This window comes from Daucus carota, chromosome 4 (assembly GCF_001625215.2).
Source record: "Daucus carota subsp. sativus chromosome 4, DH1 v3.0, whole genome shotgun sequence".
Lineage (NCBI taxonomy): Eukaryota > Viridiplantae > Streptophyta > Magnoliopsida > Apiales > Apiaceae > Daucus > Daucus carota.
The window spans coordinates 50,318,138-50,333,938 of record NC_030384.2 but is presented as its reverse complement, the minus strand read 5'-3'; the positions used below and the strand labels follow the sequence as shown (position 1 = coordinate 50,333,938).

Below are 15,801 nucleotides of genomic sequence, written 5' to 3'. Positions count from 1 at the left end.
CACGCACCAATGCATCTCCACCCCATCCCCATTTTCCCACTTTATAATATACCCTCCAAAATAAATCTATGATCCACTTTAATGATTCTTAGCTATCAAGGAGTGTTCTAGAGGGTTTTCAGATATACCCTTTTAATACTGATTAGTAACCTTTAATATTTTTATTCAATGCACAATCCTGGGCAAATCATTAAAATCAGTACATCAAAGCGAATATTATTTGAAGTCGAAACTAATATCGTATTTAGAAATATTATTTATTATTTTTAAACAATTTGCAACAAGAAAACCATCAAAACATGGCTTTTTAGGTTATATACGGAAAAAGGTAAGCATTTAAAGTTAATAAATTAAATAAAAGGAATGTAATACTATTTCAGCTGTGTCCATCGAGTTTAATCACTCCAATTATCTTGATCAGGTGCAACACCCTGCAATTCAACATAAAGATGCACATATTTATGGCTTAACAGAACCCATATACCATGTGGGAAGAAAGTTCAATGCAAAGATAATTGTGATTTCAGAAAGCATACCTCATGCTCCAAATTTGACTTGAATGGAGACCATACCAGAATTTGCCGGTCACTAGCGCCGGTATACAACTCCTGAATTGTTGTACATATCAGCAAAAAGAATAGTATAATACAGAATATAGAGAATATAAGTGCCTTAAAGGCATTCCTTTTTAGGCTGAGCAGCATAATAAAATAGGCTATTGAAATAGAAGATTTGGAGTGAACATTATAATATATACCTGATCCTGCTCATTGTACCAGCAAGAATTTACATTGTCATAGTGGTTACGAAATGACAGCATAGTCTGACCAGACCACATACTGAATGCCTGAGAAGAGAAGTTTGACATATGAGCTCACTCAATAAGGAGGTTTGTTGACCAGATATTGAACGGTAGAAAAATGCTTACTTTCACAGTTGACATGCATGGAACAAAAACAAGGTCAGGATCTGGAGATACAGCCAACTGCATCGGCTTGCTAGTCTGAAGCCGCACAATGTCAAAGTTCACAAGTGTATTGCAGCAGGATTCCACGTCCCACAACCTTAGTCTTGAATCAGAACCTGAAACAGGAAGGGAAAAAAAAAACAATTTATAAATTTTTTTAGTTTTTTACACATAAACTAACTACTTGTTTGGTACAAATAAAACGCAGTTAAAGCTCTATTAATTTGATTCAAATACCCATTTAAAAGGAGAGTATTAGTTTGCACAGATAACACACTGCACCTTCAATGTGCTAAAAGAACTTGATCCGACTCAGATGTACGATTCTAACTTATGGGCTATGTTACTCGGACTCGGGTACGGAGTGTCGGACACGACACATATCCGAGTGTCGGACTTGGGAACTATGAAAATTGGGGACACGGGGACACTGTCCTATTTTTGGACACGGGTACGGGGACACATCGTAGTATACTAATAAACAAGTATGGTAAGCTAGACATCTTAACAAAAAGTAACAATAAAACTCATATTAGACATGATTTTGTAAGGGATTTTGCAAATTAGGCATCTTTTGTACTTAAATCTTATTCTTGCTTCTTTCTTTGTTCTCGCATATTTCTTTTGAATTGTAAGTTCTACTCATATTTGATTTTTAAATTGGTCAAAGTGTCCACATTTTAGCTAAAGGATCCGACCCGAAATAAGTGTCGTGTCCGTGTGTCCAAGTGTCCGACACGGGTACGGCAGCCTAAATAGAAGAGTCGGAGTAACATAGCTTATGGGAGTCCAAAAGTTCAACTCCAAGAACACAAGACTAATACCAGTAACTTCCTTTCAGGTTTCTTCTAATCCTAATCTTAATACTTTATTTGACAGTCGAAGAGAGACTGATAACAAAATAATGCAAATTACAAATTAAAGAACCTCCTCAGAAATAAATAATAACAGTGAGGGAAAACATTACAATGTTAGTTTAACTTGACTTTCAGCACAACCAAAATAAATTTATTATATTCAGTAAATTATTAAATATAGAAGCCACATAGGCTTAAATAGTAGATAAACAGCATTCCCTCAAGTATATATTCTACCAATTCTGCTCAGTATTGTCTTTAAACAAGACTTCAACCCTCAACCTCCTTTAAAGGGGGTCTGAGGGCTATATTGCTAAAGCTAGGGCTGGCAATATCAGACACGACCCGAACCCGACCCGAACCCGACCCGAACCCGTAACCCGATTTACTGAGACAAAACCCGAAAGTGACCCGAAAATCACCCGTTTTGACACGAAATGGACCCGACATTACCCGAAATTCTAATTTCGTTTCTAATAACTTCAATTTTAAGTTTCATTCAATTTTAAGTGATTTTAGCTTAACCCGAAATCGACTCGCAATTGACCCGATTGCTGACACGAACACGACCCGTTACCCGAAATTGCCACCCCTAGCTAAAGCACTTGAATTTCGAGAATACTTTCAGCCTTTCAGGGAAAAAACCTATATGCAGAGATATAAAACCATATCCTTAATTTTTTAAACTAACCATTTCTCACAAGAAATGTTCATCACTTCATCTATACTGTTAGCCCATAAAAAAAAAAAATTTACTATACCGTAAAGTAGAAAACACTTAACCTGCACTAAGCAAATATTGTCCATCTGACGTCATCTTTAATCCAATTACAGCACCATAATGAGCAGTAGAACGATCCCGACTAGAGATTAACCCTGGATGAAGCCTCTTCCCTGCAGATGCCTTCTCTTGAATAACATTCTTCTTTGCTGCAGAACTCTGCTTTGAACCATTTCCATTGACATGTTTCCTTTGCGATGTTTTGGACTTTGAAGATACACTTGCCAAAGAGGATTTGGATGTTGATGCCTGCTTCACAAAAACACTAATATTGTTGGTACAAATGAGGAAGTGATCCGTCAACCAAATAATGTTGACACTCTCAAATATAAGAATATAACTCCTTCAGTTTCCTTCAGTTTGCATAATCTTATTTAATTCCGATTTACAACAGAATAAAGACACGACACTGTGAGCGGCCTGAGGGCAACGGGGTTAAGGAGACATAAGCTGTCTCACAGGGCCAAAGTGAAAACTACCGAGTAATTTTCATATCTTCCCTATAGACCTTGTGGTTTTAATATTTCCTTCATCCTCAAAATATTTGATTTGATAATCAGACATATGGGGTTATGTGTACATATACATATTCATACACTTAATGGTCGTTAACAAAAAGTTTTCCCATATAAAAGTTCAATCTCCTGATTCTATATTGTTAACGTAAGTGCAACAGTCACTTGACTAACACACTATGACTTGTGACTTGTGAGGGATTTCGTTAGATTATCTTTCCTCTTATAAGTGAAATGATAAGAGTGTCCAGAGAACCAATATATTCTTCCTCATAAGACTGAATTTTTCTAACCCTGCCGCTGCCTCACGAAGCAAGATGCTATTGTAGTTAGCAGGTAAGTTTCCAGATTAAAGTTCAGTATCTCAATAACCTACCATCTTTATAGTAAGAAGCCCGAGATGCTAGATTTTGCATTAGGAATCAGGATTTGATGAATCTAATCCCTTCTCTCCCACTCGCTAAACCCATATCATCATTCATCGTGAACCCAATCTATTGCAAGTCCGGTATATATATTTATAATTAAGCCTCTACTGGGCGGGCTAGTTTTGTGTGTGTGTGTGTCTTGTATGGCAAGTGGATTGTTTTGCTTGCACTTGATGTTGAACACATGGTGAGGACAGTTGGAGGGAAACAGATGAAGAAGAAAAAAGGCCGAGGACGGTTAGCGAGGAACAGCTGAAGAAGATAATTTGGACTCTAAAGCCTTCAAAACACGATTAGGAGTATTCACTTCCTCCTTTACTTCTCAGAGTGCATACCTATATATCGATAGAATATAAGCGATCACCACAAATGTCAAGAAAGAACTAGCGGTCCATGGAGAGTGCAATAAAGAGTAAAGTGGGGCCTAAATATATATTAACAGATTAAATCAACATAGGTAAGGGCAAAGAGGGACCTTGTTAGTGCTGACACGTTGTAGGAAAGGTGGCCTTCTTCCAAGTTGAGTATGAGACTGATTTAAAACAGAAAAACAACCGGCCCGTCTAATGTCCCAAAATCGTATAGCACCATCACGTCCCCCTGTTAGCAGAACCCATTCACTAGAAGTAGACCACTCCAATGACATTACTCCATCTACATCATCAAAGATTTGCAATTAAAATTTTACATAAGTTGCCTATATTTCTTGCATATCATTGCAATTACAATTTTATGTGCAGCTATATTTTACTTGCATCTCATTGCTACAGACTACAGGTAATAAATGTAGAATCCATGGTCACTACAGTCCCTAGTAAAGAGTCTTCATTACCCATAATTCATAAGTAACATTCTAAATGTACAATGAAATAATTACAACAGGATAATTGCAAAGCATGTAGCATAGTTATTCATTGTTCTCAATAAATGACTGTTCAGCTAGAAAAGAATGAACAGTGATTTCAAGACATTACAACCTCAAGGCAAAAAGTAAGTTGTTGATCCCTCACCTGAACTGCTTAGAATATTTGTCAAATAAAGTTCACTAAAGCTATGTTTCAACAAAATATAATAATCTCCGGACAATTAGTATATGCACTCACTTTTTACTTTAGTCCGATGACATTAACCTAGGGAGAGGTGGTATTACACAGTCATCCAAAATTGAATTATAATAATATCGAAAAAAGTTCTGGGGTTATCTTACAGGATTAAACATAATTACATAAATGTACATTGAAGATATAGTTCGATTGCTTGGTGTATGCTGACCAATGTTCACTAAAGGTAATACTAAGGAGCTAGGTAACCATGGACCATATATACTCAAGGAATCGCCAACCATCATATAATATATTGATAGGGAAAAAAAAACCTTAAGTCATTTAACATACCTCGATGACCGGACAATGTATGAGAGAAGGCCCCCGAGGCAATATCACAAAGGCGAACTTGAACATCTTCTGATCCCACAGCAATAAGCATGTGTGACGTAGACAACGCAGACATAGCAGTTTTATAAACCTTACCTGGCATTTTGAAATTCATTACCACCTAAAACAGCAGAAGTGAAATTTAATTTGTCAAATTAATCCGTTACTAAAAACATCTTCATATTTAATTTAACTGAACAGTTTTAAGGAATGGAAAAACTCTACCTGTGTGGTATTTGTGTCCCAAACATTAACGAAATGATCATATGAACCTGTGACAAAAAGACCAGTGTCAACAGGATACCATATGGCCGAGGATACGGCATATTTGTGCCCGTGTTCATGCTGCTTATCAACTAAAAGAATGTTCTTATGCTTGGCAACCAAACCACCTGCCACATATTCTGTTGCACGCTGAACATCATAAACAGCAACTGATGCATCGGACCCGCCCGATAACAAATATCTCCCCTCTGTCAAATCAACCTGATTTGGTGATCAAACACACTGCCCAAGTTTCCTTGAACTTGCATACTTTACGTTTTATGAACCGCAAATTACTAAATAATCAATAAAAATACATTTGCTATACTCCTAAGCGCAAATTATTTTCTTAATCACTACGAAAAAGGATAATATCATACATATATAACTACGGTACCGGATTAAATATATGTGCCTAAAATAAAATCCAGCACTAACACGTTTGTACTTGATAAACGTAACCAAAAACGCCAACAAAGCTACCTTATTAAACTGTAAACATCCATAACTAGAATATGTGGAAAACCAGTTCAGTAGACTAGTCTGAGTTTACACGTTCTCGATATACATCTACAGATCATGTACCAAATTTTTCGCAAATATCAAAAAATTGTTTAACTAAATTATTTACAACTATCGTGCGATTTAATCAACTGATAACGCGAGTTAATTACTCCGTAATTAAGCTCAAATCAAATAAATATACTAATTACCAGTAAAAACGATAGATGTAATATACCTGAAGCGAATTAATCGCGCCGCGGTGAGCAGAGACGATTTCCTTGTGATTGGAGAGTTGAAGCGATGAAACTCGGTCTGATTTAACGCGGCGAGTGAATAATTTAGAGTTAATAACACCTGTTTCTCTTTCTCTAACTTGTTTCCACATTCTCCTCGCATCTCCTCTCTGCGTTTCTACTTGAGCGATTGTGAATTGAGGAGTGATTTGAGTATGATAGTTCTGATTCAACGTTGATTTAGATAGACCTAGTGCCTAGTGGTGATAGTATAGGAGAGACGGAGGCGGGTCAAGCCCCGAATAGGATCGACCCGGATAGACTATAACGACCCGATTTGCTTCAAGTTTATCCGTATCCACTTTTATTAGAAAAATCAAACAGTGGCGGTATATAATGGAATTAATTCAAATTAGTAAAAGAAATTATCTCCTTTATTAAAGATAAACAAATTTTTAATATTTTAATTTTTGATTTTGATTGTAAAATTTATCATGTTTTATAAATAAATAAATTAAATATACAATCCTCTTGATATCGTAAGCTAGTTGGTTTTAATCACAAATTTGTCTTCGATTATGTATTAAGAAATTATTACTCTATAGCATTGTTATTCTCGTAATTGTATATAATGTTTTACATCCTATTATCCTCACAGAATATAACTTTATGTGTCTATGTAATGTAATTTTTTGTTGTTATTATAAATAATATAATTCATAATTTTTTAATATAATATTTCACTAAACAATTAAAATTTATTTATTTATTATTATTATATTTATTTATTTTAGAATCGATCAGTTTATAGAATAAATAAAATATATCATTAATTTTGACATACCATGAGATTTAAATAATTTTTATTAAATTTCATATGTCTGAAATTAGTGCCACAGGAAATATTCATGATCATCATTAAATAATTATATAGTGCATTTTTTTTTAAAGCAAATATAGTGCATTTCTATGATCAGATTAAATTTAGGGCTTTTTTTTATTCATAACCACGTTTTCAATCTTATTTTCAAAAATACTACCTTCTTTAAAATCAAAAATACTGTGGTTGTGTGTGTATATATGTATATAGAGTCCTACTCCAATAGAAATCAAATTAGCCTAAAAACTAAAAACCAGTTTCTGGACAGTTTTTTATCACTATAATTTATAACTACAGTAATCACTAATTTGTACATAACATATCACTAATTTATATATAGCATATCGCGAATATAAATATATACATACACACATATATGCAACGTACATGACCATCATCTTCACCCAAATCGTAATAATGGACCTCTTACCACAATTACCAAACGTTTCTATGACTTTTCACCATTGTCTATCATCACCAATAGTCACATACACTTTCCATCACCACTTACAAAACTAACGACTACTTACCATCATCATACAACTTCTCTTGCGGCTTCCTACCACCAAAACCTTCCTACGGATGAAATTAATCATTTATAATCGATTATCAATAATTTAGATAAGTAGATTATCTCAATTTTGATAATGAAAATCGCTGTTTACATACTATATAAAAACAGTGATTAGTGCAGTATAAATTAGTGATACCCGTAGTTATAAATAGTGGTAGAGAAACTGGTTTTTAGTTTTTATTTTAAGAGTGGTTTCTATTTGATCATGAGCCTATGTATATATATATATCAAATCTAAAGATGAGGTCGAAAATGATATTTGAAAACAGAAATTTGAAATCAGGATTTCAGTTGCATATATGGTTGCATATGCAACCACCGTATTTTTGGAAAATATTTTCAAAAATATAGTATTTTTGAAAATATTTTAGAGAAGGTAATATTTTTGAAAATAAAATTGAGGAAGATAGTATTTTTGAAAATAATATTAAAAAAACAGTATATAAGATAATTTCCCCTTAAATTTAACTGAATTTCTATCACATGTATCAAGATCTATAACCGCCTGAATTCAGTACATCTCTGAATATATAAAAAGATATTCAAACCTCCGGTTGTTCTCCATTCGCGAAGCACTCCAAAATCTATAGATTAGCCCGAATTAATACTCACCTCGTTCCTGGATAGTATATATTAATGGAACGCTCCGTTCCTGGATAGCATATGTTAGAGATGAAACGCGTCACGGACTCTAATATTATTGCAAGTATAATTGTGTAATTAATTTTTAATTTTTTTCCTGAATTAAAATCTATCTATGTATATTATAAATCCTGAACAGTGCCACGTCATCAATGCCACATATTTCAAAAAAAAGTCCACCTCAATGCCACATATTTTAGATTTTGCCATGTCATTATAATTTCCCTTATTTATTTAAACATATCAGAATAATCAATCACATATCTTTGAATTCTTAAAATTGAGCGTAATCAATGACTGACAATTATATTAAATTTTGAATGGTAATGCAATAACTACATTCCATAATCATAGCATTTTTTGAATGTTAAATTTGTACGGAACTAATTAAAATTGGAGAAGATAATTATATTGAATATACTGCCACAATTGTTAAGCTTAGCATGTATCATATAACTACGCTTTAATTATATTAATTTATATATAAATAAATGAACTGCTTAAAAATTGAAATTGAAATTTATAATTATATTTTTATTTAATATTTAATATCCGGAAGTCGTCTAAAATTTAGCTATGTTACAAATATGTTGCTTTTTAATTTTCGGAATAATATATATTACATTTTCTAACATAGTGATATAAGTATTAGAAAAAGTATTTTTATAAAAATATTACGTCATTAATTAGTAGTATTAAGCATTTTATGTAGGTCAACTTAATCATAGTAGATATGTACTATTACTCAGAGACAGCAATCGGGTCGATCGAAACGGGTTTCGCAAATTCCAAAATCGAATCCAAACTATATTATAAATCCTGAACAATGCCAAATCATCAATGTCACATATTTCAAAAAAAAAAAAGTCCAAGTCAATGACATCTATTTTAAATTTCGCCATGTCATATAATATTCCATATTTATTTTAGACCAATCAGATGTCCTAAGATTCCTAAAATTGTGCGTAATCAATGGGTCGGTTGAAACGGGTTTCACAAATACCAAAATCGAACCCAAATCTATGTATATTATAAATCCTGAGCAGTGTCACGTCATCAATGCCACATATTTCAAAAAAAAGTCCACCTCAATGCCACATATTTTAGATTTTGCCATGCCATTATAATTTCCCTTATTTATTTAAACGTATCAGAATAATCAATCACATATCTTTGAATTCCTAAAATTGAGCGTAATCAATGACTGACAATTATATTAAATTTTGAATGGTAATGCAATAACTACATTCCATAATCATAGCATTTTTTGAATGTTAAATTTGTACGGAACTAATTAAAATTGGAGAAGATAATTATATTGAATATATTGCCACAATTGTTAAGCTTAGCATGTATCATATAACTACGCTTTAATTATATTAATTTATATATAAATAAATGAAGTGCTTAAAAATTGAAATTGAAATTTATAATTATATTTTTATTTAATATTTAATATCCGGAAGTCGTCTAAAATTTAGCTATGTTACAAATATGTTGCTTTTTAATTTTCGGAATAATATATATTACATTTTCTAACATAGTGATATAAGTATTAGAAAAAGTATTTTTATAAAAATATTACGTCATTAATTAGTAGTATTAAGCATTTTATGTAGGTCAACTTAATCATAGTAGATATGTCCTAATACCTAGAGACAGCAATCGGGTCGATCGAAACGGGTTTCGCAAATTCCAAAATCGAATCCAAACTATATTATAAATCCTGAACAATGCCAAATCATCAATGCCACATATTTCAAAAAAAAAAAGTCCAAGTCAATGGCATCTATTTTAAATTTTGCCATGTCATATAATATTCCACATTTATTTTAGACCAATCAAATGTCCTAAGATTCCTAAAATTGTGCGTAATCAATGGGTCGATCGAAACGGGTTTCACAAATACCAAAATCGAACCCAAATTATATTATAAATCCTGAACAGTGCAAAATCATCAATGTCACATATTTCAAAAAAAAAGTCCAAGACAAATACACCTATTTTAAATTTTGACGTGTCATATCATATTCCATATTTATTTTAGACCAATCACATGTCAAATCCTAAAATTGGGCGTATTTTAAATTTTGACGTGTCATATCATATTCCATATTTATTTTAGACCAATCACATGTCCTAAAAATCCTAAAATTGGGCGTAATCAATGACTGACAAGTATATTAAATTTTGAATGGTAATGCAATAACTATATTCCATGTATCATAGCATTTTTTGAATTTTGAATTTGTACACAACTAATGAAAATTGAAGAAGATAATTATATTGAATATACTGTCATAATTTTTAAGCTTATCATGTATCATATAACTAAGCGTTAATTATATTAATTTATATATAAATAAAGTGTTTAAAAATTAAAATTGAAATTTATAATTATATTTTTATTTAATATTTAATATCCAGGAGTCGTCTAATATTTAGCTATGTCACAAATATATCAATTTTTAATTTTGGGAATAATATATATTAAAGTTTCTAACATAGTGATATAGATATTATAAAAAGTATTTTTATAAATTTTAATATTACGTCATTAATAGTACGTATTAAATATTTTATGTAGGTCACCTTGATCATAGTAGATATGTATCACTGTTACAGATAGCAATCGGGTCGGTCGAAATTGGTTTCGCAAATACCAAAATTGAACCCAAACTTGAAAAATTTAGGAATCTTAAACCTGAACTTGAAGGATATTACACGAGTAATTATTATTTATTCAACAAATAATATTAAATTTATATAAAATATTAAATATAAATATCTTAATTTTGTTTTAATTTTATTATATATTAAATAATAAATATATTATAAAAGATATTATGTATGTATGTATGTATATATGTGTATATATATATATATATATATATATATATATATATATATATATATATATCCGGGTTCGGGTTCGAAATGAGTTCCGGATTTTCAGGTTGGGTTCGAATCAAACCCGATCCTGGTCCGAAAATTATTCGGCTTTATAAACAAATTTTTATCCAAAACCCTATAATTTGGGTTTGGTAAAACACAATCCGCCGGTACGAGTTAGATTCGGGTCTGGTAGAATTGTGACTGCCCAATACCTCATGAAACAAGAATGTAGTATAACTATCATTACAGTGGATAGTCATTCAAATCTATTTATTTGATTTGACGTATAATTTTGATGTTCTTATTAACATAATGTTTTGTTTGATATATAATTTTAGTTTAATATTGTTCGACATATAATTTCACTTGAATTTTCTTGATATATAATAAACTTAAGTATAAGAGAGTTATGTCTAATATAATTTTTTTCTTCCTACTTTATACTTTATTTGAAAATTCAAATATAATTATTTATTAGATGTATTTGTGAAATAATAATAACAAAATTCAATAAAAATTTGAAGCCCGTGCGCGGAGCGCGGGCAAAAACACTAGTTTAGATATTAAATTTTTATTTAAAAAAATTTCAAAAATAAATTACATAGTATTGAAATACGTGTCGAATAATTCAAAAGAAACGTATAAAATTAAACGGACGGAGAAAGTAAAATTAAGCTCTAAATTTTCTTAGTTCATTAGGTCATGAAGCACTCTAGAATTTATAGATCATGCTCTTTTTATAAGAGGACGAAGATCTTGAATGTTTAGTTATAAAAAAGAAGTATGTAAAAAATAAATATTGAGCAAATTAACATATTCATATATAAGAAGAGTTATCAATGTAAAGTGAACCCTGAATAAAGATCAGATTTGTGTGTATGCTAGAGAAATGAGCATGCAGGTATCCAATTTTAACTACCGGGAAGACTAAGGGAAACAGTGCAGATATTGAAAGAAAAATAGAAAATACAGTTAAGATTCGAGATGAATCAGTTACTTAACTGAAGCCTGTTGGTGCTGGAGTTCAAATAGTAATGGACTTGAACATTCATATGTACATTTAAGATTCAAGAGGAATCATTGATCATTTCACACATGACCAGAACCACATCAATCAACAAAAACTCGTGAAAAAATTAAAAGCTTAATTTCAAGAACCCGAAAACGAGTATGCTTATCAGTTGCCTTGTGTTGGAAAACTCAGCCGACGATCTAGTGGCGGCGAAGCTGGCTGTGGAGGTGATTTGTATCCACTGAGCACACTGCTAGGAGAAGCTATTCCATGATCAAAAGTACTACTACTGATCTTCACGTTCTTATTATAACTATAACTCATAGCTTTCTTCATCGTCTTGGTCTTCTTGGAATCCACCATCTCATTATCTCTACTTGTGATTAACTTGTCGTTGTAACTCAAAGCTTTTGCATAAATTTTCTTCTTGGCCGCTGGCTTCTTCTTGACGTCGAGGTTCTGGATGGTTGGAACGAGGTACCAGCCAAGAGTCGTGCACAATACTGCAAATGATCTTCCAAATACCGTGATGGAAACCAATATGAAAATTGTGATCAACGAAATATAATACCAAGGCTGCCTCAAATTGTCCGTATTGATGTTTTTCACCACCTCAAACCTGACTTTCTTGGGAGTTGTCTTGATATATGATCCGATTCGTGACAGTACTTTCGCTTGATCTGGCTTAGCTGGCTCGATTTCGGAAGAGGCTGGTGGTGAGACGACGTGATCAGGCTTGAGTTTGTCCTTTTCGGTGATCATGCTTTGCTGTTTCTTGTTCTTGAGTTTGACAACAATAGGCTTGTAATCATCCGAGTTTGAGTAGACGAATCCGATAAGTGAAATGTCTTCAGAGCCTTTCTGAGTGTAAATCTTCTTTCTTCTGGAATCAAGCTCAGCTACAAGTGCAGAAAATTTATCAAGCCCGCGGTCTGCATACGGGTTCTTGTTGCCCTTGCTCCCACCAAAGCTATGCCATTTGGCTGGCTTTCGTGACCTCGGACTAGTAAATGAACCAAGAAACTCAAAATCTTCGTCTTCTTGATTGTTGAAGCTGCCGCAAATCAGAGGACTTGGCATCTTGAAAGGATTGTGTACAGGGTAAGGAATAATGGAACTGAGAGTTTAAGACAGACTAATTAGAAGCTGTTGTAGAGAGAAAAATGGGAAGGGTAAAAAAATAGTGGATACGACAAGCATGTAATTGTCACATTTGTAATGGCTGAGACAAGATCCAACCAAATGGAATGGTCAATATATTAGAAAACATTTAAATGGTGTAGAAGCTTCTTTTGTATGGATTTCTATAACTTGACTTTCTTGGACATGGATTTATTTACATTCGAGATGTAATTGAAATGACTGATGCTAAATGGGTTGTTAATCATTACGTTAGGTACGTTTATTTACATGCCAATGTTGAATTTAAGTTAAAAGAAGTATTAGTGAGAATGAGATCATGAGATGCAATTGTAGATTAGGCTGATCATCGTCTAGGGGTCTTTGGTTCAGGCTGAAATCATGTATGGATTTGGTTCATTTCAAACCCATACATGTTTGGTTAGAAAATTTATTCGCTCAAATCCATGTATGGGTTTTTGATATCTTAGGAGGAAATATTATTATTTTATATGCAATTACATCAAATGTTTGACATAAAATTAAATCAACAACTCAAAATTGGATAAAATAAAATTATAAAATTATTTTTCATCAATAAAAAATAATAATTTAAAAATATTTAAATTCAATATATTATTCATTTCATCACTAAACCAAACACATGATATCAAAAATGATACCTCATTCTCATACCATCTTAACCCGATTCCTCATTTCAACCACACACCACTATGTGAACCAAACGACATCTTAGTAAGTTTTAGCTTCTTGTTATCTGGGTATTGTCAAATATGAACGCTAATAGTATCTGTATTTCAGTAGTCTTATTTTTGAGTCATCATTTTCATTTTATATTAATAATTTACATGAAATGATATAAATACACATGAAAATAAATGAAAAAAATTGATTCTTAGAACAAGCACAAGATTGCATCTTCGTAGGAGAACAATTTATGTTCAAGCTGTTTTAACTTTTAATCATTTTGTTTACACCACATGAGTAAGTAGTCTAGGCATTTGTATCCACTTATAAAAATGTACTAAAATTAATATAAAAAATATATAAAAACGTACGCATGGGAACAAAGAGAGTTTAATGGTTGTTACGTTAATGGGGTCCAAGTGACTGCTGTCAAGACTCGAGAAAAAAAACGAGCAGGCCAAGCAGCCCTAAGCTGGCTTATAAGTGAAAAAGCAAAATGAATGGAATTTGTGTTTAACATGCTTATGACAAGATACATATGTAACCACCGAGTTGGTTTAAAGATAATCATTCTAAGTTTACGAATTTTTACATTCTTGACATTAACGCCGTACACATTGTAGCTTCTTTCTGTTGACTAAAATAATAAAGTTTATATTTCTGCATATTACGGTTACTTGTTTCCTTATCTCGTTTAGTTGTCTTTTTTGGAAAATTAGGCGTACATGTTTTTTTTTTTGAGAAAAAATTAGGCGTACATGTTAGTGCATTCTTTGTTTAACTAAATCTTTGTATAATTGTATGTGTTGCAGAGTATGTTATTTATAGGAAACCGGTCCACAGCCACCGGTGGATAGGGTCCGGTTTCCAGCCACCAGATCACGTCCCTCCATTTTGTGATCCTACGGGTAAAAAAAAGGCTACCCGCAATGAAACATTGCAACCCCGCAATGAAACATTGCGGGTATGAAAGACCCCGCAATGAATCATTGCGGGTATACAAGTCCCCGCAATGTTTCATTGCAGGGAGTCTCTTTTTATTCGCTGGACCCTTTTACCCCTTCCTTCACATATCATATGCATTGTAGAGTTTATTATATTAAATTGTTATCATTTAACATTTTTAAATTAAACTAAAAATATTGTTAAAGTTTGTCAAAAAAAAAAATATATATATATATATATATATATATATATTGTTAAGGTTAGAAATAAGAGAAAATTTTGATTTTTCTTAGTACAATATATGAATAATTTTCTATCTAATTTCTATATATTTTTATCTTATTAACTATTTTATGTCATTTTGTTATACTAATAATTTTACTTATTTGAATACTACTGCTTGTTTCCTAAATATATCGAACACATGTTTGAACTATGTAGCTCACATGCTCTTTTAAGGTTAATTAACTTTTTGTAGTTAAAGTTGAATTATTTTATTACAAATTATTCATTTTTTCTAATTCTCTTTGGTACTGGTAGTGTTTTCAAATGTACTCGAACATATTCAAATCAAAGATAAATATCGAAATTATGAATAAACATCACTTAAATTGGTTGAATATTAGTAAGAACGCATATAATTAGTGTAATTTTTGACAAATTATTAACTTTTTCCAATTCTCGTATGTACAAGTAGTTTTTTCAAATATACTCGAACAAATACAAATCAAAGAAAAATATCTAAATTATTATTAAATGTCACTTAAATTATTTAAATATTAATAAGAACACATATATTAATATTCTCTAGCTCAAGTTGAATAAATTCTTACAATTTATTGAACTTTTTCAAATATTTGGAATAAAATAAATAATATTATCTTCCCCGCAATGAAGCATAGCAGGGATAGTTTACCTAAATTTCATACCCGCAATGAAACATTGTGGGGATTATGTACCCCGCAATGAATCATTGTGGTGTGTTATATTTTCATTTGAAAGGTGGCTGAGTGAGGTGGATAGGGTATTTGTTTTAAAAGGCAC

General features: G+C 31.9%; 2 protein-coding genes across 3 annotated transcripts; both read right to left on the bottom strand.

Annotated features, from left to right (window-relative positions):
* Positions 1 to 187: 187 nt before the first annotated feature.
* On the bottom strand, positions 188 to 6,234 carry LOC108219353 (WD repeat-containing protein ATCSA-1). Of its 2 annotated transcripts, XM_017392766.2 has the most exons (10): positions 5,985 to 6,234; positions 5,374 to 5,467; positions 5,207 to 5,253; positions 4,943 to 5,102; positions 4,024 to 4,202; positions 2,608 to 2,854; positions 929 to 1,083; positions 758 to 847; positions 537 to 608; positions 188 to 431 (listed from the first exon to the last, which is right to left on the bottom strand). In XM_017392766.2, the coding sequence occupies exons 1-10, from the start codon at positions 6,132 to 6,134 to the stop codon at positions 396 to 398; spliced, it is 1,230 nt and encodes a 409-aa protein (XP_017248255.1). In that variant the 5' UTR covers positions 6,135 to 6,234; the 3' UTR covers positions 188 to 395. The 2 variants fall into 2 exon arrangements, with proteins under 2 accessions (XP_017248255.1, XP_017248254.1); XM_017392765.2 differs by having other exon boundaries at positions 5,207 to 5,467.
* Positions 6,235 to 11,901: 5,667 nt separating this feature from the next.
* On the bottom strand, positions 11,902 to 13,227 carry LOC135152438 (uncharacterized). Its single transcript, XM_064092754.1, has one exon. It carries the CDS (start codon positions 13,063 to 13,065, stop codon positions 12,151 to 12,153), a length of 915 nt encoding a protein of 304 aa, XP_063948824.1. The 5' UTR covers positions 13,066 to 13,227; the 3' UTR covers positions 11,902 to 12,150.
* Between the last annotated feature and the right edge of the window lie 2,574 nt (positions 13,228 to 15,801).

Excerpts from the sequence above, each read along its gene's own strand:
- LOC108219353 (XM_017392765.2), bottom strand. The coding sequence starts at position 6,134 with ATGTGGAAACAAGTTAGAGAAAGAGAAACAGGTGTTATTAACTCTAAA. Across the intron at positions 5,103-5,206 it reads GGGACACAAATACCACACAG|GTGGTAATGAATTTCAAAAT; the intron begins GTAGAGTTTTTC and ends CTGCTGTTTTAG. Across the intron at positions 1,084-2,607 it reads ACAATATTTGCTTAGTGCAG|GTTCTGATTCAAGACTAAGG; the intron begins GTTAAGTGTTTT and ends TTCCTGTTTCAG.
- LOC135152438 (XM_064092754.1), bottom strand. The coding sequence starts at position 13,065 with ATGCCAAGTCCTCTGATTTGCGGCAGCTTCAACAATCAAGAAGACGAA.